Source organism: Lichenostomus cassidix, chromosome 5 (genome assembly GCF_008360975.1).
Source record: "Lichenostomus cassidix isolate B80296 chromosome 5, HeHo_3.0, whole genome shotgun sequence".
In the NCBI taxonomy this organism is placed as follows: domain Eukaryota; kingdom Metazoa; phylum Chordata; class Aves; order Passeriformes; family Meliphagidae; genus Lichenostomus; species Lichenostomus cassidix.
The window spans coordinates 63,244,491-63,269,009 of NC_139486.1; the positions used below are offsets into that span (position 1 = coordinate 63,244,491).

The 24,519-nt window shown below is 51.0% G+C and overlaps 2 protein-coding genes across 3 annotated transcripts in view; one reads left to right on the forward strand and one right to left on the reverse strand.

Moving 5' to 3' along the window:
- Positions 1–9,969, reverse strand: part of IGHMBP2 (immunoglobulin mu DNA binding protein 2) — a 22,643-nt gene extending 12,674 nt beyond the window's left edge. For both annotated transcript variants that reach the window (XM_085063608.1, XM_085063609.1), the window contains exons 1-7: positions 9,819–9,969; positions 9,163–9,332; positions 8,723–8,915; positions 8,130–8,227; positions 3,549–3,712; positions 2,611–2,811; positions 935–1,082 (exon numbers count right to left, since the gene is read on the reverse strand). In XM_085063608.1, the coding sequence (XP_084919734.1) occupies positions 935–1,082; positions 2,611–2,811; positions 3,549–3,712; positions 8,130–8,227; positions 8,723–8,915; positions 9,163–9,332; positions 9,819–9,892 (1,048 nt within the window). In that variant the 5' untranslated portion in view covers positions 9,893–9,969. The remainder of the gene's footprint in view (positions 1–934; positions 1,083–2,610; positions 2,812–3,548; positions 3,713–8,129; positions 8,228–8,722; positions 8,916–9,162; positions 9,333–9,818) is intronic.
- Positions 9,929–21,147, forward strand: MRPL21 (mitochondrial ribosomal protein L21). The gene is made up of 7 exons (XM_085063614.1): positions 9,929–10,021; positions 10,855–10,915; positions 11,975–12,060; positions 14,254–14,417; positions 16,035–16,087; positions 20,390–20,493; positions 21,010–21,147. Exons 1-7 carry the CDS (start codon positions 9,991–9,993, stop codon positions 21,072–21,074), a joined length of 564 nt encoding a protein of 187 aa, XP_084919740.1. The 5' UTR covers positions 9,929–9,990; the 3' UTR covers positions 21,075–21,147.
- The last annotated feature ends 3,372 nt before the right edge of the window (positions 21,148–24,519 follow it).

Genomic DNA, 24,519 nt, shown 5'->3' on the forward strand with positions numbered 1-24,519 from the left:
ATCCTGCTGCCTCTACAGCTCTGCAACACTTCAGATGTTCCAGTTTGTCACTGAAGACACTGTTTTTTCCCTCAAAAGCTGTTTTCCAGCTTGTATTAACCCTCTCTGGTGAATTATGCAGCTATAACTTGACTTTTGCCATTTGCACAGACCCCCAGCTGGCTGGGAAGCTCCAGTCCCAGGGAAAATCACAGCTTATAAACAATAATACCAGTTTTACTGGGAGAAGAAAACCTCCCTGTCTTTCAGGTGAATTTAAAGGAGTAAGAAGCCAATTCCCAGGGATAAGACACAGAAGGATTTATCTTTCCTTTAACCTTCATTCCAGTAAGTTGATTTTTTATGACCTAAAATTATTGATGTTTCCTTTCAGCAAATGACCCTTGAGCAAGTAGATCTGAAGATTTTAAGTGGGCCCTGGAGAATCAAAAACCTGAGCCACAAAAGCCCTTTCCCACGTGCTAAACCTTCCCACCTGTGGATGCAGATGGGCACCTGGAATTGCTCCCTAAAATCCTGTGTCACACCATTTGGGTGAGTACAGAACCAGCCACACACAGCCTGGGAGCAGGCCCTGGAAACACGTGCTGGATTCCATCAGCCCTGGAAGTGGTCCAAGCAGGGATGCAATTCCATGTGACTTATGCAATATGGAGCAGATTGCACACCTCCAGCAGCACATGTTTACTCACTGAACCCTCAGCTCCTACTCAGAGCTAACAGAGACCCTTCCAGATCCAGATTCTGTGCTCAACAACATCCTGTGCCAGAGTGGAAGCGGGGAGAATCCCACTGAGGAGGGGTTTGGGAGACTTTGCTGAGTTCCCAAGAGCTCGGAGCACGTCTCCCAGCTATCCCAGCAGGATGCTGCCCTGCAGGGTATGTGGTTTACCTGGCAAAGGGAGGGAAAACACTGAGCAGGAGGATCTCACACCTGTATTGGTGGCAAGGACAACGCTGGCCTGGCTGAGGGCTGCAGCCATGGCAGCCTCTTCTCGCTCCTTCAGCTCCTTCCTCAGGGTCTTAATCTCGCCCAGAAAATGGCTTCGCTCTCCCTTGTCCTGGGCTTTTTTGGTTTTTGCCTAGAAAATACAAAAATCCGGATAGAACAAACTGCTGCTACTGTATCTGTGACCAACCAAAGCACCTAGGCATGGAGCAGGGAGGAATGTTTGGGAAGAGATCAGCTCAGCCACTTGTTTTGGTGGAACTCATGGGTATTTGAAACCGTGAAACTTCCATGTGTCTGTCAAGTGTGGTCAAAATGGGCTCAGGAAGTCCAGGGGAGGGATCACAGACAGGCAAAAGTAACCACACAGGCACCTCTTCCTTGGCTGGATCCAAGGGACAGCTGGGCACAGCCCTGGAAATCACTGAGCCGAAGGAACAAGGGCAATGAGCATCAATTTCCTCCCTGCTGGAACCAGGGAGATTAGAGGGGCAAACTGGTGGTGCCAGCAGCGCCAAGGGGAATCTGCTCTGCTAAAAAGATCTCGTTAATAAATTAACAGCAGGTGGACTGGGCCTGGACCTGTGCTGCATTTCTTGCTCAAGTACTGCAGGGCTGAAACCTTGCTGGGACAAGGAGTATTCAGAAGTTGAGGTCATGGGAATCTTGAAGCCAGGTGAGGAAGGAGGTACAAAGGGGTAGGAAATGCTCCAAGAAGGCACAAGTTTTCATTTCTGTTACTGGTCCTTCTGTGGGTTGGGGTGAAGGGAAGGAGGGAGAAGAGTCAAAATGTGGAGTTGCAAAGGAAGAAATTGTTCCAGGGACAAGTAGGGAATGTGGCAGGGGAGAAACAGAGGAAGGAGGAGGGAAAGATGGGTCAGGACCCTGGAGATGAGCTCTCTGCAGCCAAGGGCAGCTTCTGTCACAGAATCCTTCCAAGGAGATGAAAGGGAAAATTAATGACCACTGAGAAAGATGGAAAATAAAGAAGTAAAAAATGGCTTCTGGACAGTGTTGCCACCAGAAAGGGAAGGGAAAATAACTTAATTAGCATCAAATCCTCACCCCAAGTATGGGAGCTGTGTTGTAAGATAAGGTTAGGAAAATTAGGGTGAGAAAGAAGAAATTAAGGATGCATTTTCAAATGTGCTCTGCTTTCTACTCGAGGTGGCTGAGAGTGGGAGGGAGTGTCAGGACAGGCAGACAGCTCCCGAGGAAGTGAATTAATGATGGGAATGTTTCTCTGGAGAAGAGGAGGGCAGGGACCAGGCCACACAGAGGATGTGAGGGGCAGCAGCTCCCCACGTAGCAACAAGGGCTGGGATTTTCCCACTTCCAGGAGGGATTCAGGCAGGAAGAGTTCTGCCCTCCAGCAGATGAAGATCAGAGAATCCCAGAATGGTTTGGGTTGGAAGGGACCTTATGGATCATCCCATTACACTGGCCCAGGTTGCCACAAGCCTCATCCAAGTCGGCCTTAGACACTTCCAGGGATGGGTCAGCCACAGCTTCTCTGGAAAATCCATTCCAGGGCCTCCCCACCCTCAAAGGGAAGAACTTCTCCCTAGTATCTGACCTTCTAACCTCCAAGCAAAGTAAATGGGATTACTCCAGGCCCCAGACACGCCCACTCCCCTGGGATGTGCTGCGGGGCCACCCACCCAGGCCTGGTCGATGTCCTTCCTGATGTCAGCCACGATCTGGGCGTTGTCCCCGCGGGCCAGGACGGCGTCCAGGGAGTGCTGCTGGATGGGCTGGAGCAGGCGGGCGGGGTGGCCCAGCCGCAGCAGCCGCACCCTGCAGCCGGCCAGCCGCTCCACCAGGTTATCCACGGCCACGTTGGAAGGGGCACAGCACAACACCTGCAGGGACAAACAGCACCTTGGCACCTCTCAGGGCACCCAAAGGCTGCAGCACAACTATCCAAGCAGGAAGAAGCAGAGAGAGGGAGACCGATGCACTTTTGTAGGGAAAAAATCACTGGCATCACCACAGGTAATTCCCTCCTTGCTTTGCAGCATTTGTGTAAGGTCCCCAGTGAACACCAAACCCGAGCTGGGAAGCTTCTGTCAGCACCTCAGTGGAGCTGGTGGGGAAATCGCTGGTCCCTGCAAACCAAGGCAGGCTCTGGATTAGCACAGCTCCAACGGGAGCTCCAGCCCAGGAGTATGCCAAGTAATCACAGAAACCTGGAGTAGTTTGGGTGAAAAGAGACCTTAAAGGTCATCCAGTCCCACCCCTTGCCCTGGGCAGGGACACCTTCCACTGTCCCAGGCTGCTCCAAGCCCCGTCCAACCTGGACTTGGACACTTCCCACAGTGTGGGAAGGGATGGGCAGCCACATCTTCTCTGCCAGGGCCCCTCTGCCCTCACAGGGAAGGATTTTTTCCCAATATCCAACCTAACTTTCCCCTCTTCCCATTTGAAGCCATTTCCCTTGTGGCATCACCCCAGTTCCTGATGAAGAATCCCTGTCTAGCTTCCATGCAGGCCCCACCCATAACTGGAAAGCTGCTCTGAGGTCTCCACTCCAGGAGAGGAGGTCACTGGTGACCACCTGAGGTGGCCCCTGTCCCCACAGCCCTGCACTGAGCCTCACCTTCAGGCCCTGCTGCACAGCCTGCAGGATGATCTCCACCAGGGTCGTGGTTTTCCCAGTGCCGGGAGGTCCGTGGATGATGGCAAGCTCCCTCTGAGCCAGGGAGAAGGACACAGCTTCCCTCTGCGACTCATCCAGGGAGATATTGAAGAACTCCAGGGGCTCTGGGGAGACAGCAGGAGAGTCACTGGGACCTCAGCCCCAGCTGGGAGCTGGCTGAGAAGCACAAATCTAGAATTACATGGAGCTCTCTGGAGCTGGCCCGAATCCATTTGGTAATGAGGAGAACCTTGGGAGGAAAGCACTGAGGGGACTGGAAGACCCCAGAAGGTAAAAATAAACTTTTTATGCTTCCAGAACAAACAGGCTCCCCATCCTGCACCCATGCTTCCCCATTCCCTCCCCCTCCCTGATATCTGGCCTTCAGCCAGTCAGTGGTGAAATTCCCAGAATTTAAGAGCCATTTAGCTGCTCCAGCATCAAACAGGTAGGTTTTCCTGGCTCTGGAGGGAGCTCTGGGTTTGTTTTGCAGGAGAACCAGCATCTTTAGTGAAACCTTCAATGAAAAGTTGGGGAGGAAGTAGCAGATCTGGCAAACAAATCACTGCCAGTGAACAAACCCAATGCAGCACCAGTGAAAAAGCAGGAAAACCTAGAGAGTCTGTGAGCAGAATAGAACAGCCCTGTGGTGATCAGCCAAGACTGGGAATGAAGGCAGGAAAAGGTACAAATAGCAATTTAAGTGATAAAACTAAAATTAGTTTCTGCTTTCATAAGGGAGGTAAAAAGAGAAAAGAACACGCAAATTGCATTAGAAGAGAACTGGTTTCACTGCAGAGACCAAATTTTCAAAAGCTGCTTTTTAACCTCCCAGATTTATCTCATTTAGGCCCAAATTTATTCTCATCCCCCCTAATCCTGCTGCTAATCTCCCTGTTCATTATGGGAGTTAATTACAGCAGGGATGATGACTCATTACACCGAGGTTTCCCGAAAATAACGTTCCCACAAAAGCTTATATAAGACACATCTCTGGGCATCCTTCCCTGCTGGGCATCATGTGGTTCATCCCTCCCTTTGCTTTACAGGCTGGGTTAAAAACATGGAAGTTTCTTCTGGTTTTGGGCAGGTGAACTCGTGTGGCCTGTGGCTTTTGAAGCAGCACAACTAAATTAAGTTAAACCAAAAATACTCATTGAGAAGGTGATGAGGAAGAGAGAAATGGGGCTAAAGGTGCTTTGTGCTGTCAATCTGCCTCTTGGTTTATATATAATTTTTGGGTGAGTGTGTTAATGACTAAGAGAAGACCAGGAAACATCCCATAGGCTAGGGAAAAAACAAGAATTGCTAAAAAAGAGAGGCTTTTCCCACAGTGAGGACCAGCTGGGCCGTGGGAGTCATTGATGTTTCCTTGCTCAAGGATGAGCTCAGGAACTTCTCCAGGCATGTGCCCAACCTCATCCCTCCCAACCACATGCTGCCAGGAGCTGCTATGTGGGAAGGCCAGGAATGTGCCTCTCCTGGGCTGGACACAGTGGTGGGGAGGAGGGAAGAGCCTCTTATGGGATGCTGTGACTCCTCTGAACTCTTCTCCCTGCAGCAGGCTGGGCTCCAGGTAACCTCACCCGAAAAAAATCCTGGAATGTGTCTCACTGGTGGCCAGCTAATTGTGTCCTGATGCGCAACACCATCTATTAGTTTTAAAAACCAAATCACCTTGGGCATCCCTAACATTCCCGGGAACTGAGATGCTTATCTGCACAGTTCCAGCAGCTCTGGTGAGGCAGTGGGTTGAGGGGTGATATCCAAGCCCAGGAAGGGAGTATTTGTACCAAAAATGGATGGAAACCTGGGAGGAAGATCCCAAGTTTTCCGAAGCTGGAAGCCTTTTCCAAGGTATATTCCTCCCCAAGAGCAATCCAGGCCCCACCAGCAGCTCTGCCACGGCACAACCTCATTGTAGCCAATGCTACTGGACAAAATCCAGGTGGGTACTTCAGCCTGGATCAGAACTTTCTCTGCTCTTCAGAGGAAATATCTGGCAGCTGAGTTGTCTGGACTGCTTAGTCTTCCCCATGAATCTTGGGGGGCTCTCCATGGGCCCTGTGATGACAAGAGGTGTCATGGGGCAGAGAGAAAAGGCACATTTAAGTTTTTTGGCAAGTAATTTGTGCCAAGAAGGTTTTGCTAGAAATCCCTGGTGCTTCCCCAGTGCTCTGCTGCCAGGTTGGCTTTTACTGGGGACATTCCCACCTTTTAACCAGGATCTTTAATTGCTTCATTCCCTTTTCAAATGTTTTTACAGCCATGGGCAGAGCTGGAAATAAGCCAGGCCTTCTGGAGCCAGTGCTGGGAACAGAAATGAGCATTCCTCGCTTTCTGCAGCCCAGGAGCACAGGAGAGAGCTGGCAGCTGTGAGTGCCCTGCACAGGTAAGGCACAGCCTGGCTTCCAGAGGGAAAAGGGATGTGTCCCTCTTGGATGGCTGGGAGGAGCACAACAAGCAGAGCAATGCTGGCCTCTGCTGGCAAACAAAGCCTCTCCACTCCCTCCATTCCCAAAATGTGGGGGTGCAGGGGTCCCACAGGGATGCTGGGAGCCGGGTAGGATTATTTGGAGGAGATTTCAGGTGAGGAAGCTCCACCAGGGCCATGGGTGCAGGTCAAAGTGGCAGGGAGACAAGCAGGGCATTTTTGATTGATGAGCACCAGGATTCTACTTCCCAGGGAGTCTGATAAGGGCAAAATTCCTGCTCAGTCCAGAGCCTGCCTTTTTTGGAAAAATTATTCTCCCTCTTGGAACCTTTCTGGAGGCAGCAAGGTGAGGTGTGAAAGTGCTTTGTGCCAGCCCAAATCTTTGCTGCAGATCCACGCTACCCACTGGTGATGCCTTCCTCTCCTTTTGACTATTCCACAGGTTATCCTTCCCACAGTCTTTCCCACGTCTTTGTGTTATGCCAAGGGTATTTATTGTTGCATTTTTAAGTGTTTTGAAAGGACTTGGGCTTTGATGTGCTGGGTTGGGCTGCTGGTGTCTGATAATTAATTACTAAAATGCACAGCGGTACCAGAACCTACCTACAAGATTCTCTGATTGAAAAATTAGGATTCTCATCTTTTCCCCCACATTTAAAAAAAGATCACATTTCGGCTTCTGCTGCTGCACATTTCACCTGCTGGAGTGGATTTTGCCCTCACTCCTTCCCGTGGCTCCCTGGTTTCTGACGGAAGCGAGCTCGTCTCGCATCTCGGAACGGTGTTGACACAGATGTGTGTCTAGACAGCCAATTTCATGAGCTGCCCAGGACTTATTGACTCAGCCTGCTGATGGGTTTGTTTGAAACCAGATAATGGATGGGATGAGACAGATCTCCAAAGAAAGCAGGCTGATGGGTGCTTGGTCATGGAAGGAGAGGCTGTGACATGGAAAAGCTACCTGAATGGTATGAGGTTTGTCTGTCAGAGTCCTTCAGCTCAGAGCAGGCTTATTCCAAGTTATTATCACTTAATTCCTGGCTAGTACAACATCTCTCGAGCTGGGGAGAAGGCAGCTCTGAAGTGAGGAGGTGACTGGAAGGCCTTTGTGTTCATATTGCACCTCCTCTGCCTGTCTAATGTGGCTCAGTCTATCCGTCAATATTCCCAGAGCTGAGAAGATGGAAAATGCATCTCTGCTCAGCCTGGCACAGTTGAGTGATGTGGTGAAAGGGACTTTTCCTTCATTAGAGGCAGTTCTGCTCCCTCAGGGGTAAAAGCACTGTTGAAGAAAGCTAGTAGATTAAAATTTAATTCTTTTATTTAACATTAAAACCTTGAGTGCACCAAGGTGCCCAAACAGCCAAAGGGCTAAAAGGTTTGACTCAGATTAGGATCAGTGCTCAGAGATCCAGGGACAGGACTCATTAATACCCATTTTTTCTCCCTGGTATATCCTATCAGAAGTCAGGCCTGTCTGAAGGGAATGGGAGAGGCAAACCACAGTGGGCAGACAAATCCAGGAATCAAAGGAAGACAAACAGTGCAGGGAGCTGTGGAGGGAAGGGAAAGGGGCAGAATCCTGACAGGGATGGATGGCACGAGTGGGGCAAGCAGAGACCCGAGTTCTGTACATGGCTTAGACACAGCCCAACCCATCCTCAGCCCTCATTCCCTGATTTTTTGCAGCCCAGATGATCCTTTCCTTCTGTCAAGGGATAATATCCATTAGCAGCTGCTGATATCTGACACAGCTACTGATCAGAGGCTTTGCTCTCACCGTGGTTTCTCTGAAACGTAAAGCTGTGTCATTTCATCTTTCATTTTTTCCACAGAACTACAACTAAGGGGATTCTAGTTATATCCAAGTTTTTTGTCAAGGTTCTTTCCATGAGGGGAATGTGCCCAGTACAAACCAGTGTGAACACAGTGTTCAATGCCACCAGTTGCAACAGCACTGATGACTCGCATTCAACAGTGGGGCCTTTTCTGTAGCAAAGCAGCTGCACGTGTGGATAAAAACTGTACAAGCATCAGAGCTATTTGTGTTCCCAGGGGCAATTCCCAAGGATTGACGGGCGTCAAGCCTGATAAAAAAGGATCCTTACTTGTTTCAGGGAATGCCCTGGGAGCAGAGGCAAAGAAGAGGACGTCGATCAGGTTGGAGGCTGGGCCACCACGGTACTGCTTGAGCGCAGTTAAAGCTCTGCCAAAGAAGGGAATATCCAGGTTACAGGCACAGCAGGAATTCCTTGGAGACTCCCAAGGGCCCAGACACAGGCTGTGAGTATGGACTGAACTCTTCCAAAGCTGAACAATGCTACCCCACAAGACTAATCCCACACTATTCCTACATCTCCCAACCTGTGCTGGTCAGGCTGCCACTTCCCATTGCTCCTGCTTGGTACAGCCAAATGTGCTTTTTCAGGATGTTTATACAGGAAGATGTTCACTCCTCCCACCAGGATGGAAAAGGCCCTGCATAGAACCCAGAGAGTTCCAGAGGTGATGTAACAGGATCAAAACACGGTTGGAAGAGGGAAAGGGAAGAGCAGGACCAGCCAGCAGGTGTGTAAATGGAGACTGTTGTGAGGCTGTTGACTGACAAATCCAAACTAGCAAGTGCCTGGGAAGAGCTTTTCCAGACTAAACTTGGCACTACTCACCCCGCTGGGCAGAGTGAGCCCAGGTGAGCCCTCACCTTTTGAGCCTGTTGTAGGTGACGTCATTGGCCAGCTTGAGCAGGCAGAAGGAGCGCTCGTGGTCCACGCCCAGCTCCCCATCCCGGGGCTCCTCCAGGGCCACTGTCACTGCCTTGGGGGTGATATGTGTCACCACGCCCGTGCACAGCGGGTCCCCCTGCCCAGCTGACTCATAGAGCCCCACGATGTCCCCTGCAAGGGTTTGAAGGGACAGCGTTGAGGTGAGGCGAATGTGTCACTGTCCAGAGAAGCTGCAGCTGCCCCATCCCTGGAAGTATCCAAGGCCAGGTTGGATAGGGCTTGGAGCAACCTGGGGTAGTGGAAGGTGTCCCTGCCCATGGCAGGGGGTGGAACTGGATAAGCTTTAAGGCCCTTTCCAACCCAAACCATTCCATTACTGTAAGACCTCTTTCTTTGGAAAGACAGGAATGTCACTGACCAGGCCCAAAGCTGTTGGAGGGCAGCTCGGTGTCCGAATCCCATTTCCTGGGCTGGAATGTCACGAGGAGACGCCCGTAGAGGCCAGTTCTCTGGCTGGTGACCTGGAGCTTGAGCAAGCAGACCCCTTTGCGCTGCAGTTCCTTCAGGGAGACGCTCTCCTGCCATGCCCTGGGAACCACACACGGGTGGGAACGCCATGCGGTGAGGCTGAGGGTCACAGCTCCAGGAGATAGAGCTTATCCTGGCTGCTGGCATCCCCATCCTCATGGCTGGGTAAGCGTCTGTACGCCCAGCATGGGCATCTAAGAGGGTGAGTGCCCTAAGGGGGCGAATCCAGCAGGATCCCCCATGGATCAGAGCCTTGTGGGGTGGGTTTCCCATTGGGGTGGGCTGGCTAGAAAGGTGGGATTCCAGCAGCATTGCCACAGGTGACAAGAGGGTTTCCATTGGTGACACGAGGTCCAGGGGAGGATCTCTCAGGGTTTCCATAGGTGACAGTGGGTGCCAGCTGAGCGTCCCTCTGTGCTCCCCCGGGTGACAGCGCTCCCGTGCCCCCCAGCCGCACGTGTCCCCGGCCGTCCCTGCCCCGCAACCCCGCGGCGCTCGGTGCTCGTGCCCCCTCCGGCGGTGCCTCCGGCGTCCCGTGGACCGCACCTGCTCTGTGCCACCTCGGCCTCCCGCTCGTCCCGCAGCAGCGCCAGGTGCCGCTCCGCCGCCTCGGCCGCCATGTCCGCCGCGGCTCCCTCCCTCAGGCCGCCATGGCCCCGCCCACCCCGGGCGCGCGCCCCGCCCCGCGCGGTTCCGCGTCCGGCGCGAGGTCACCGCCATGGCGGCGGCGCGAGCGCGGCGGGCGGGAGGTGAGGGGAGTCGGGAACGGGAATGGGACAGGGAATGGGAGGGAAGGGTGATATCTCTGCCCCCTGCCTTCTCTGCTGCTGGGAGGGAAGGAGGGAGAGAAAGGAAGGAGGAAGCGAGGAGCTCTGCCTGCTGCTGGGGTGGACGGGAGGAATGAAAGGAAGGTGCTCTGCCTGCGGCTGGGATGGAGGGAAGGAAGGAAGGAAAGGAAGGATGGATGGACTGGGGTAGTCCATCTGCTGGAGTGAAAAGAAGGACGAAAAGAAGGAGGTATCTCTGCCTCCTGCTGGGAAGAAGAGAAGGAAGGGAAAATGCTCTGCCTGCTGCTGGGATGGAAGGAGGCTGACAGCAGGCCAGGGTGTCCACTGCTGCCTCCTGCCCTGGTGTATCCCTGCCATGCACCTGCTGGATGAGACTTGGAACCCTTCCCTGGGCAGAGGTGGAAGGGACTCGGGTCTTTCCCAGCATCAGCCTTGGAGCAGCCTAAAAGCCAGGGAATGTTATCAAAAAGGAGAGTCAGCTTTACAGTTTTTCCTAGCTTGGTATAAAGCTTTCAGCAAAATCCAGGGGCTTGGGGGAAGTGGGGACTTCATCAATCTTCTCCATCCCAGGCTGGGAAGGGGCTGCTGAGGGAGTTTTGGAGTCCTCTTCCCTGGATGTGTCCAAGGAATGTCTGGACATGCCACTCAGTGCTCTGGGCTGGGGACAAGGTGGGAATCGGACACAGCTTGGACTCAATAGTCTGGGGGGGCTTTTCCAGCCTGAGTGATTCTGGAGTTCTGCACAAGCCCAGCAGCTGCTGCCTGTGTTTAATTCTCTCCCCTCTCCCTTTCAGCCTCCTTGCTTTCGGCTGCAGTTCGGCACCAGAGCTCCCAAAGCTCATCCCCACAGCCAGGGTAATGTCACACATCACTTTGCCTTTTCCCCCTGGAATGCTGGCCTGCTTCAGCAGGGTGGGCAGGGCAGCTGGTTTTCCTTTGCCTGCCTTTCCACATTTCCCAGAAGGGGTTTTTTGGTTTGGGTTTTTTTTTTTTTATCACATTCCTGGTCTGGTGGAAGATGTTCTTGCCTTGGGTTGGAACTGGATGAGCTTTAGCATCCATTCCAAGCCAAACCATCCTGGAATTCTGTGATAACTCTTCTGACATGACCTTAAGGCTTTGCTTTTTCCTATACTTTGGGGGCTGCTTGTTGTGCCTTTATTCCATTCCCTGTGCCGAGATCTCCTGGACTGAGCTGCTGCTGGCTGTGACCAGGAGGGGACACTGCAGGAGTAGAGAATTCCTGCTGTGGGAAATGGCAGGATGTACTGTTCTTCTTCCTGCTCATCCTCTAGGATCAGAGATCCTTGGATCTCTGCCTGGGTGACACAGCACCCAAAATCCTCACTAAACCCTGTGAGGTCTTGGTGCCTGTGGTTATGTACTCACAGGTACTTGGAGTTGCTGTTAAATTAAAGCCTTTTGGTATGTTTTGCTGGGGATTACAGGGTAAATCAATCATTGCAAGGGATTTTGAGTAAATTTTGCATTTTTTCACTACATCTCACGTTTATTCCTGAATATTTTATGCCATTTGTACATCCTGTGTTGCTTAGGTAAAATGTGGACTTGTGCATGCAGGAAAAGCTGAACTACCCAGTCCTGGTGGGGATGATACTTGCTTTTTATTATTTACAAAATCTACTAAATTTTCAGGTTTCAGAAACCACGACCTTTGTGGTCATCTTACGGAGTTTTCCAAGGCAAATCTCATTCCTCTTTATACACAAGATTGGTTTTGGGCTGTTGTAGATTCTTGCCTAATTGTTACCTATAATGTGATGCCTTTTGGTTGGGTGTTTGTGAGTAATATCCATTTCTACTCCATCTCCATCTCTTTTTTCCTTCTTTCCCTGTTTTCCGCCTCTTGGCAGTATCTGTTTGCTACAGTGAATTTTACCTTGTCCTTCACAGACTTGTTGCCAAAACTTCCTTGACTTCACCCCCATGGCCTGAAGTGAAACTTCCAGACCCAGTGGAAGAAGCCAAGTATCATGCAGGTAAAAGTCTCAAATCTGGTCCTCCAGCATTGCTTTGTGGCTTTATCGAGCATAAATGTCGTCAGTTGGAAGCTTGCGTTCTTAATTTTAGGTTTTTTTATTATTCCTGACGTGTTTTTTTGTGCTCCAGCTGCTGGTTTGGGAGATTTGGGTGCAATATGATTTCTACTTAGTTTATGGGAGCTTGTTCCTCCCAGGGGAACCTTTCCTGATGTGATGTGTGGCACAAAACAATACATTAAAAAAATTGAAGCACGAGAGTAGCCTTTTGGGCCGGAGAAAGGAGTTATTTTCCATTCACTGGCTAAATCAAAGCCAGCAGGAGCAGTTGGATGGTGGGCACACGGGGAGCTGGTGTATTTTGGTGCATAAAACAGAACATCCAGGCAGTGGGAGCAGTTGGAAGGTGGGCACAGGACAGAGCTGCAGAGGTGGGACACAGTGTGATAGAATGTTGGTGATCGTGCCCCTGTCCCCCCAGCTTGTCAGGACCGCTGGGTGCAGCCACAGGATGAGAGGAAACAGCCTCGAGCTGTGCCAGGGCAGGTTCAGGTTGGACATCAGGAAGAATTTCTTCCTGGAAAGTGCTGGCAGGCACTGGAAGGAGCTGCCCAGGGAGGTTGGTGGAGTCCCCATCCCTGGAGGTGTCCAAGGAATGACTGGACTCATGACCCCACTCAGTGCTCTGAGCTGGGGACAAGGTTGACAAGAAGAGCTGAGCTCAACTTTCTGCAGATCTCCCCCATCCTGTGGCTGGAGCATGTTCCTGACTGAGGGATGTGCTTTGGAGAGAGCCTCCTGCTCCATGTCTCCTCCCTGTTTTGATCCTGCTTTTTATCTGCTCTGTGCTCCTGGGGTTTCTCAGGTGACAGATGGGCGCCTGTCCCTGTGTGTGACATAACCCAGCAGTGCGAGCCCTGTGGGGAGCAGGGTCCCATCCTGAGGGATTGCTCCCATCCCTGATGGATTCCCCCCTGCTGCTGCTGAGCTCTTCATCGTTATCTCCTGGCTGTGCTTATCCAAAGGGAACAGCAGTGAGAGTGTTTCGGTTCTGTCTCCTGTCTCCCGCTGGCTGTGCAAACAGCCCTGGATATTTTAGGATGGGTCTCTCCATGTGGTGCTGAGATCCAAGCCAGCAATCACTTGATGTTTCCTGGCACTGGAGGTGCTGGAAGAGTTATCAACAACTCTTTATTCTGGTGGGAACTGCAGCAGCTCCTGCCCTGCAAATAATGTGTGTTCCTACCTCTACCTTTGAGTTTGTATCCTCTGGCTTGAAACTTGGACCTTTTCCGAGTGTTCCTGTAAGGATTGGGTTGGGTTTGCCTGGCTGCTGGATTCCTGTCTGTCCCAAAGGGATGTTGTGTTTGCATTCCAAGAAGGAAACCAAATGAATCAGCCACTTTTTAGGACAATGGTGAAAATGTGTTTTTCTGAGCAGCTCAGGAGGGTGGGAAGCTGCTGTTTGGCGCTGGGATGGTGTCAGGGAGCAACACCTTCTGGTGTTCCCCGTAAAAACTGGGTTTGGATTCACTGCCCAGGAAGCTGATCGCAGGGAATGGAGTTTGTCCTTATGCAGGACCTGGTCTCTAGGATCTCTCCTGCTCCTGGCCCGGCTCTGAATGCATGTGGGAAGAGATTTTTCTGGGATGGAGCGAGGGTCAGGTCTCTCTTGTCCTTGGCTGCAGGTACAAGTTCTCAGGCCAGGCTTTGCTGTATGTTGGAAGCCTTTTCCCTGATACTTTGCCAAGCTCTTCCCAATGTTCCTGTGTGCCTTAGGCGCTACTCAGAGTCCTGGGCTGTCTACACGTGACTTGGAAATGGAGGGAATTTTCTCCAAACACGAGATGCATGGACAAGAGCTCTTTTCTGGAATGCTTTATATCCAAGTACAGTATATTTTGGGATGCCTGAGGAGCAGGCAGAGAGTCAGCAGTGTAGGGTAGCTGCACAGTGTATACAAGATGTTTACTTATGTGTGGCTTTGCCAGCACCTAAAATACAAATAAATAATTAATTTTAAGAAAGGGAGGCTCACACGTCTGGGAAGCAACACTGCTGTTGATCCTTTCTTAAAGATTCCCAGGAGATAAGAGTGCTGGGGGGAGAGCAGGATGGCTGGGTGACTTTTCCCAGCCCTTCCCAGCTCTCTGGGAGTGCTGCCCTGATCCCTGCCCTGCTGTTTGCCAGCAGAAGTGGTGCGGAAGGTGAACAGGCTGATCTCTGCGGGGGAATACGGTCGGCTCTTCGCCGTCGTCCACTTTGCCAGCAAGCAGTGGAAAATCACCAGTGAAGACCTGATCATGATGGACAACGTGCTGGAGGCTGAGTGTGGAGACCGAATCCGGATGGAAAAGGTGAAAAAACCGGAGCAGATTCCCTGCAAACATTCCCTGGAGGCAAAACCCATCACCAGTTTTAACACCACATCCCAAAGTGCTCCTGTGGGGTCTCCCACCCTCACTCCAGCCCTTTGCTTTGTTCCAATTCCCTTAGTTTTGTTCCAGTTTCAGATGTTATTGTGATTTCTGTTCAACAGGGCTGGAGTGAGTCTTGCCAGACTCTGTGGGTAGACAGATTTTTGTTGTCCTAATTCCTTCCAAAAAAAGAAAATGACAGTTGTTGTTTCCAGAGCCAGCAGCGAAAGCCTGTTTTTGCCTTGAGACTCCAACACCATGGATCACAGAATCATTTAGGCTGGAAAAGAGACCTCTAAGATCATCGAGTCCAACCTCTTAATTCCTTGCAGGACTCCCAGAGGGATTATAAACTCCTCAGGACTCTGCAAGATCCTTATCATGCTGGGCCGGGTGGAGGCAGAGAGATGGGGCACAGAGGGGAGAATTGCCAAGAGCCAACTAATATCTGTATGTTCAGGCTTGGGCAACCAGCAGGAGCTTGCAGAGGCTCATTAATCCAGACTGAAGGGAAATACTATGGAGTGGGATTCTGTTGGCTTCACCTTTGTGTTGGTTGTTAGTGCTAAGCAAGTAATTAAGGAGAGCTGGGGAGTTTCTGGGCTCCTCCATTGCCTTGAAGCCCAGTTTTGAGGCAGCTTTTTAGGGATGTCCTCAGCTGTGCCCCACATCCCTGTGTCCAACAGAGAGGAGGGATTTCTGTGGTGTAGCCAGCTCAGAATGCAAAGGTCTGAATGGGAGTGAAGGTGAAAATTTGCCTGAGCACCAGAGCCCTTTGGGGATTTTTTTCTGGCAATATCTGTCTAAAACAAAAGCCGGGACTTCTCCTGACCATTTCTGTGTGGTTTTTAAGTGCTGCCAGAGGAATTGGGAAGCAGCCTGGGAGAAATGGCTCCAGATGTGGCACTTGGGGACACGGTTTAGGGGAGATTATGGTGGTGCTGGGTTGATGGTTAGACTTCGTGACCTTGAAGATCTCTTCCAACCTTGATGATTCAGGGAAATGCAGTCTTTTCCCACTGTATCCTCTTTTATCCTGCCTCTTCCTTTAGATGAGGCTGCAATGCCCCAAAACAGCAAGGGCTGGTGAATCCTCAGATGGTCATTTCTTTATTTCCCATCTTGAGGCCTTATGGAGGAGAAGGAGGGAATTGTTTCTGCACTGGGGTTTGTAGCAATTGCCGTAAAAATCCAACAGTTCAGGAGCTGCCATTTATGCAGATCCCACACAAGGCAGGTTATTCTTCCCTGATTGCTTTCCATATTTTTTATGGCTGCTGATGAGCCAGGACAGAGAGGTTCAGTGTGTTCTGATCATAGAGAAAGATACTTCTGCAGAGTGTTCTAGTGGGACAAGCTCTCTGGAAGAGTAATGGCTCTGTCCCCTCCCTGTTCGCAGCTTTCCTCACCACCCCTCCAGTTAGTGTCAAATTTGAAATGTGGGAAGGCCTGGTTTTAAGTAGTTTTACTCCTTTATGGCTGTAGGATTCAAAAGGTCTTGTTTGCATTTCTGCCTGGACAATGAGCAGTGATTTGTGCCTGATTTATTCCTCCCAGGTTTTGCTGGTTGGTGCTGACGACTTCACGCTCATTGGAAGGCCGCTGCTGGGGTAAGATGCTTCATAAAGGAATTATATTACATTTTTGTACTTAATTGTGGCTTCAGGGCTCCACAGTGCCTGAAACTGGGATTTATCAGCACTAACTTTGATCCCGGCCCCGTGGCTTTTGGAAGAATCACCAATAAAACAGCTCATTAGCCTCTGGTGGCTCTCCCCCTCCCCAGTGCTGGGAGAGCAGCAGTTCCTAGTTCTGAGGTGGCTCTTGGATATTCACCTCAGTTGGATCTTTTCCTCCTTGCACGAACTAGCAGGACATGTTGCTCTTCAACATCTTTACCCTCTTACCCTAGTTTTGGTCATAGTCATCTTGAAATAAGCCAGAAATCCTTTTCCTAATCCCCTGAGTTGGGTTTTTAACCCTTTTCCTTTTGCCGCTGTCTTACCCCAGCAGGCCTTAACCTTAGTTTTACTGTTCCTAATTTTTCCTTTCCTCTTAATCATGTCATCCAGCAGTCACAGAGCTTGAGAGGAGTTTATCCCTTGGCACTTGAGGCAGACCAAGCTGGCCTGGACTGCAGGGCCTTTGGCTGAGAGGGACCAGGGGGAGAAAGAGGAGGAGGAGGAGGCTGGCCAGGAAGGGTGAAGGCTGGGGGGAGATGCCATCACCCTCTGAACTGCAGGGAAGCCACACAAATCCCAGCTCTTCGATATGGGATGAGGGAAAAGGGAAGGGGGAAAGGAGAAGGGGAAAGGGTGTCACCAGCAACGTTCTCTCACACAATCCCTAAGCCACGGCCATTTTGGAGAGAAGAGGCTGGATGAGAGCAGAGGCAGTTCTGTGTGTTTGTTGCTGTATAAATAAACACCCAGTGAGTGCTCACAGCCTGACACTGCACCGGAGCTGCTTCCTGCCGGCTCGCAATGTGTCCTGCTCAGGACAGCTGGACAGGGTTTGTTCCTGTGGTACCTCCCAGGATGACGCTCCTTTAAACCCTAAAACACCACATCTGCACAGTGGAGGCTATTCTGGGAGCTGCTGGCTGGCTGCTGCTCTGGAATCCATCGAGCTCTGTGTTTGTCCAGGTCACTGCCTGCCCCGGCTGGCACAAGGGCTGGAGCCCGTGTTAGGCAGAGTGGAGGGAAAGTTTGGCTTATTTCTAGATAAAATAGAGTTGATGGGGGTTTTCCCTCTAGGAAACCTTGCTGTTTCTCCTGCTCCCTGCCCCTTTTTGCAGTGGAAATGCCAAAGGCCTTGGACCTGTTCTTGTCCCAGGCAGCTGGGCTGGGCTGGGATTTAGTCCTGCAGGGAGTGAGCTGGCAGCTGGAGTTATGACTTCCAAGAGTTATGATCCTGTGGGGTTGTGGCTTGTCTGGATCTTTTTCTCTGCCTCTTGACAGCACCTTTCAGCCCAGCTCAGATCCATGAGATTCCAGCCTGAGTTTTTCTCACCTTCTGCAAAAATCCAATCTGTGAAACATTTTGCTGCTGAAGGCAGCAGGCCCAGCTGTGTCAGGCTCTGGGAAATGTGTGACCCCCTTCTTACTTTTATGGACATTCCAGGCATACTGAAAACGTTTGATAGAGATTTTTATTTTTTCCTTGGGCTCTGTTTTGCTGAGAACTCATCCTGCTCATGAGCTCTTCTCCAGCGAGTTGGTTTCTGTTGTGCTTCAGCCTCCCGCCAGCAGTGCCTAGAGCTGTGTCCCACAGAGAGCTCAGCAGGGCCTTGAATCCAGGAAGTCTAGTGCCAAATTAGTGGTGAACCACAGCTGGAGTGCAGTTTGCTCTCTGGTTTCCCCCTCAGGGTTGCAGGGTTTGTGTGTGGTTCAGTGGTGCTGGATATGGTGCAAATCCTGGAGCTGGGATGTCGGGGTCACCCAGTGGTCTCTTAAATCTACATTATTTTATGTCTCTTTTCTTCTGGGCTGGTCACTAACTGCAGATAAATTTCCTCCAGGATTCAAATCTCACGTTTAATCACATCCCCAGGGTGGATTTTAAGAGATGGTGACTGTCTGAAGCCTTTGGCCTCCCAGTGACCTTGCTGGAACAATTTCGGCTGGATGGGCTTCCCCCTCTGCCCCCCTCAAGTGCAGACAGAGCCGTTTGTCAGCAAAATGGTCTTTAAATGTCTTCCTGTGGCAAACCTAACGAGCTTTTAATGGAATTCTGCCCTGCTGTGCATGGAAGAGCAGCTCCTCCTCCTTCCCTGTGGCTGCTGACTAAACCCCCCCTGTCCAAAGCTCCTGTCTGGATGCTGCCTGGGGGTTCTCACCTTCTGAGACTATTGAAGCATATCAAGGTTGATTACAGTTGTTTTAGCAAAACTTAGTTTCCGTAATTTTCCCCAAAATTGTGTTCCCACAGCAGCAGCTTATGGGTAAGCCTTGCTAAATGCTGGCTACAGTGGAAAATTGCTTATGGCGGATTAAAACGATTAATTGGAAAATTATTGGGAAAGTTATAACACTTCTAACAAGGTGATAATTTTTTCCAGCTGTCTGTGATGTTTTAGAGGAGCAGGAAGGACTTGTGTGGGGACCAGGATGGGAGGAGGAAGAAGGATTTCTGTGGTGTCCAGGAGCAGGGATGGGCTCATCCTGTGCCCAGACCAAAGCAGGACACATGAGATCACCTGGAGGTGCCAGGGGAATTCATCTTGCTGCAATCCTACAAGTTCCTGCAGGTCCCTCTCCCTCCTGCCTGCTCAGAGGGAATGATCTCATCCCTCACATGGCAGGGAAGTCATGAACAGCCACATCTCCTGTTCCAGGTGCAGCACCTGGAGGCCTTTGGCTGTGCCTGGGCAGGTGGCCCTCCTCCCATGGAGGATCTGTAATTCCCAGGATTCAGCTCATCAGGCAGGATGGGTTATCCCTGTAGCTCTTATCCCAGAAACCTGCTCCCCAACAGTAGGATGTTGTCGGGGTTTGACTTTGACTAAACGCCAGGCACTTTGACTCTCTTTTGCTACAGAAAAAACTAAAAATACACACTAATCTCATGAGTTAAATGAGATAGGACACTGGTTTGTAGGAGGACGCACAGAAAAAGAAAAATGGCAAACAGGCTCTATCTTTTAGTTGCAGAAAGTGATTTAATTACTTAACAGAGTTGGAGGATAAATGCAAGGCAAAAATAAACTTTTCATACATTATTTTGTTCACTCCCCCCCTCCCTCTTACGAACCTGTAGTATTCACCCCCTTTCTTCTTTTATAACTAACAAGCTTGGGTAGGGAGGCAGGGTGTGGGGGTATTTTCTTAGTTTACAGAGTAGGTTCATAAATCTATTCATCACTACAATTCTTCTACTACAAATACTCTTTATTAGTTTTTTTCTTTTTCTAGGCAGCTTTTCTGCTCTCACTTCTCACTCTCTTAAGAAGCAGTCTCTGTGCTCACTCCCTTTCCTTCTTTTTAAACTAGCAACACAGACGGGGCAGGGTGAGAGGAGTTCACTGGTCAGCCCAATCAGGGAGAGGGGTTCTCTACTTAGCCATGGGGTCCCTCCCACGAGAGACAGTCTTCTGGGAACTTTTTTGGCGTTGGTCTAATCTTACGAGCAACATCCCGCTGGAATTCTGCTACAATGTGAGTCTTTTTGTCTATAAAGTGCTGTGCAGACTCTCCCAAGCTGAGGCCAGGCTGCTTCTGTGCCAGGAGCAAGGCCTTTTCTCTCCTTTGGAAGGCTTTTTGCAGTTTTAACTCTTAGATGAGACTTCTACTGGTTCACAGTCTTTTCTAGGCATCTATCTGCTCTTCTGGAGTGGGCTGTGGATGGATTTCTGCATCTTTATGGACTCCATGGGCTGCAGGGGGACCTCCTGCCCCCACCATGGCCTTCACCATGGCTAGCAGAGGGTTTTCAGCTCCGGCGCCTGGAGCACCTCCTCCCCCACCTTCTCCACTGACCTTGATGTCTCCATGCTGTTTTCTCTCTACATATTTTCACCTCCACCTCCTCCTCCTCCAACTACAAAGAAGTGAAAGAAGTGTGTGCCTGCCTTGTTTTGATTTCTTCTTAAATATGTTTTCACAGAGGCGTAACTAGCACCTCTAATTGGCCCAAACTTGGCCGGCAGCATGTCCATCATTTTCAGAGCCATCAGAGATTGCCTCTGCTGGACTTGATGTAAAAACATCCAGAACTTTCACTCAGGACACACAGGAGCCATCTTTGTGCCACACCCCACCCCTCAGACACCTCCCTAGGCCTACCGCAACAGCTTCTGAGGGGTCCACATTTCTCCTAGATGTTAAAAATACTTTACTGATGTTTTGGGCCAATCAGAACCACCACAGGTGTAAAGAACCAAAACCTGATGCTTCTGACAACTTCTTTTTAAGGAAGGACCTGGTGCGTGTGGAGGCCACAGTGATTGAGAAGACAGAGTCATGGCCCAAAATCAACATGCGCTTCTGGAGGAGGCACAACTACCAGAGGAAGAAAAGTAAGAGGGAAAGGACACATTTCCTTCCCTGCTGGGTGTGGGAGGGGAAGTGTCCCAGCACAAGAGCCCAAGGAAGGGGCTCGTTCTCTGTGTCCCCAGAGCCCTCAGGGCCCAGCCTCTCTCCCAGGTGTGCCCACAGAGCACCAGCATTTAATATTCCCTCAGTGTTCCCTAAACTTCCTGGGCAGAAGAGCAATCCCATTCTCTTCCCAAAGGCTTAATCATTGGATGTGTCACCACAGCTCCCAGCAAGCCCGAACAGGGTCCTGGACAGGTTTGGGTTGCCAAATGACTCTCCCTTCTCTGAAAGAGGAAAGAATTATGGCTGTTTTTATACGGGATGGATGGTAAAGCCTTGACTAGGCTGCCCCAGTCCCACTCTGGGACCTGCAGTCCTTGGCATTCCCATGGAATGCAGCTGTCTGCCAGGGCAGCCTTCCGGAGCCCTGGCATGAGGTAGGCACCAGGTTTATGCTGTTAAATTATTCTTTTTTTCCTCTTTTCCTTCTTTTTCAGTCATTGTGAACCCCCAGACTGTCCTCCGGATCAACACCATCGAAATCTACCCCTGCCTGTCGTGACTGGGGAGGGTGTGCCTGGGAATCATTATTGCTCCAGGCATTTGTGGAAATAAAACTGCCTCGGCACTGGAAACTTCTGGACTTGTTACTATGGTGGGAAATGGAAATCTCTGTGTGCTGTCTTTTTAAAAGAATGAAATACTTTTTAACTATTACTTCAGCCTTGCTGGTGTTTATTTGCCAGGCGTTTTAAACCACCCCAGCTCCATAGCTGGCTGTCCAGCCTTTTTAGGCCTCATGGATCTTTTTGCCTCTACAAGTCTCTGAACTTTAGGAATTCAGGAATTCTGGTCATGTAATTCCTGGCACTGTGTGGCTCCAGGGAATATCCTGGAGTACAGTGTGGCCCACGGCCCCTGGGACTGAAGGGAGCAATGAAACCAGGTGACTGCAGCATCCTCAGTCTACTCCCAGATCATGCCAAGGGGTGAAAATCCTTTTTTTTAAGGATTAGTACTGGGAAATGGAGCCAAAAAATTCCCCTCTTAAGGGTGAGCAGCCATAAATTGTCTCTCTGTGTAACACATCAGAATAAGACACTGGTGGCTGAGGGGGTATTTTGTGCCTATTTCAGAGCTGGGTTTTGACCTGCTGAGTGTGTTCCACATCTAGATCCTGGTGTTTTCCCTCTCCCGTGGCTGCACGCTGAGCACTGTCCTTTCCTCAGCAGCACATGCAAGGCCAGGTCTGCTGGTGTTTCCAGGCTGGATGTCCACCAGGAGGGGAGTTCCCTGGAGTTTCTTGGAGCTATGGGGTTCTTAACGGCCACCATGGAAGGGATAATGGGCCCTGCTCACCTTGTCAGTTCCCTAGGGAATACCTTCCTGCAAATTGGGAGTAAAATCCACATTTGGGTGTATCCACACCATGGCTTCTCCTTGGACAAAGTTGGCCACAACCCTGTGCTGAAGGAAATGGGAGTTTTGTTCCCTCTGAGGCTTTTCCTGACTGTCCAATCTCACAGTTCCTTTGAGAGATCACTTCAGGTGGCGCTTTGGTGGCTCTGGCTGCATCTCGCCTTCAGCTGGAGAAGAATCCAGGTGTGCCAGGGTCAAGCTGCTTCTTCGGCCACTGGAGACAGCTGGATCTGCAGGGGTGGACTCAGCCCTTCCCGTTTCAGATCCTCTGGCACAAATATTCCTTGGGAATGCTGCTCCTTCCCTGCTGCTGAGGTAGGACACACAGCTTTTAGCAGCTGATGGAATGTGGAGGCTTGGATCGTCGCATCCTTGTTCCTAGCCTCTTGCAAATGGAAAGGGCGGGGAAATCATCTCCTCACCTCTCCAAAAATCATCTCCCACCTCTCCCCCTTCTCCCACAGGTGACTGTAGTTCTATGCTAGAGATCCCAGCAGCAGGCAGAGTGTGCTGTGGGCTGGCAATAGGAGCACAGCCTCCGGATACAGGCTGTGCCCAGTCCGCAGCGGAAGCGGCTGTGCCAGCCCAAGGAATTGGACTGGAAACCCTCAGTCCCTCTGTGTCTGAGCGCTGGGGCTAAGAAGCAGTATGTCTTGGCTTTAAGGGGATGTAGCAGGAATGTTCTGTCCTTCCCAGCTAGGAAGAAACACTTGGAAATAACATGAGATTCAGGGCTCAGGAACATGGAGGGCAGAGTCTGCTGTGGAGTCAAAGGAGAAGCAAAGGGTTTAAGTTCTGTGAGCCTGATCCCCCAAAAAGCCCTTGGGAATGTAGTTCTGATCCAATGGAGATACTACAAAAAAATGTTTCACAGCATTTTGGAGGGGGGACAAAAATTCAGGAAGGGAAAATCCAGCTGATACCTGGAAGTTTCTGATTTGAGAAGTTTATAATGCGAAACAGTCAGGTTTTATTGGAATTACTTAGTCAGACTGAAGTAAAAAGGAGCTGTTTTAATGTTTTCTTCAGGAGAATTTAAGTCAAAAGGTTTTTGTCATTCCAAGTGGAAGCAGGAATGCCCAGTTCTCTAGCATAAAGCCACAGATCTCCATGTGGCTTCACATGTCAGGGGGTGATCCTTGTCACCCTCTTCCTGGTGCCAAATCAGCACCCAAATAGTTTAAGAGCAATCATTTCTCAACAAAGCAGGTTTTTTTCCTCAAGTACTGATTCATGGTGGAAATTTCTCTGGCAGAACAAAACAGGTCCGGGTGGGACTTGAGATCCCTTGCCCAGAGCTGAAGATCCCCGTGGGTCAGACAAGAAGCAGGCCTGGGCTCCGGCCACCCCTGCGGCATCTGTCCCCCCAGGAAGGAGGCTGGGGAGCCGGAGCACAGGGCATGTGCTGGGAACGGGAGCGAATTCCAGCGCTGATCCCTGCCCGCTGGCCACAAAGCCGCTGCCTGTGCTGCTCCTGCCGTGCTTTCCAAGAATGCCGGCCGGGCTCGGCGGCGGCAGGACAACTGGCTCTGCAGCCCTGACATTTCCCAGCATAAGGAAGCCTTGTTTTCCTGCCAGCTGCAAGGTTTGCTCGGGAGCAGCTGTCGGGAATGGCTCGGGAGGTGCCGATGCGGCTCTGTCGGCTCCCGTTTTGGGCAGGAACACCAGCAGGATCCCTGGCCCTGCTGCTCCCTGGATCGCAGGTGTGTGTCTCCCTCAGGCCCTCCTTGCTGTCCTCTAGCTGGGAGGGGGTTGAATCCTGAATTTCTGTGTGCCATGCACTGAGCCCAGCCCTGACCTCCTCTGCCCTTTCAACAGTGCCCCATGGCACCGGAATTCCGTCGTGGCTCCAGGTTTTCCCCTCCCCCAGCTCCGACTGCTTTTAGGAGCAGCTTTGGAGCGAGTTTTCCATCATTTCAAAGGCTGGTGCCGTTCCAAACCCCTCCAATGCTCCGGATGTTGCAGCTTCGAGGGGGTCGGACTTGTGTTTCACACAAAATCCTTCTTGTGACTGAAGGTAAAACAGCCCCATCCTGGTCATCCCACAGGATCATTTTTTCAGCATTTCCAGAGGTTTAAGTTACCTCCATGCCGGGGTTTGTGTCCTTCCCTCAGCTCGTTGCTCTGTGTTCTAAAATCAGCTTCCCAAGCAAAGCCATTCCCGCAGCAGGAAGCTTCCCGCCGTGAGGAACTGCTAGTGGAGTCTGGTGGAGCCTGACAGACGGGGCCTGTGGCAGTGTCCTCCTCCCCACCAGCCAGCTCCTGCGGGAAAACAAAGTGCAGGACACTCTCTTTGGAGCCCACGGGGCAGCAGAGGGATTTAGCAGCTCTGTCAGGACATTGGGATCACGCGCTCCGCCAGCCCTTGAGCTGCCAGCGTTTATCCAGTGGCAAAGCAGCTCGGAAAGCTCTCGGGACATGTTGTTCAGGCCCTGGGGCGGGAGGGAAATGCTGTTAATTTGCCCCTTCTCTGTGTTTTTTTATCCCTCACGGCTTTGGGAAGGAGCCGTTGAGCTCTGACGTGGAGCCAGATTTGTTTTCTCAGCGTGATCCGGCCGCGTGTCGGAATCCGCTTCAGCAGCAGACGG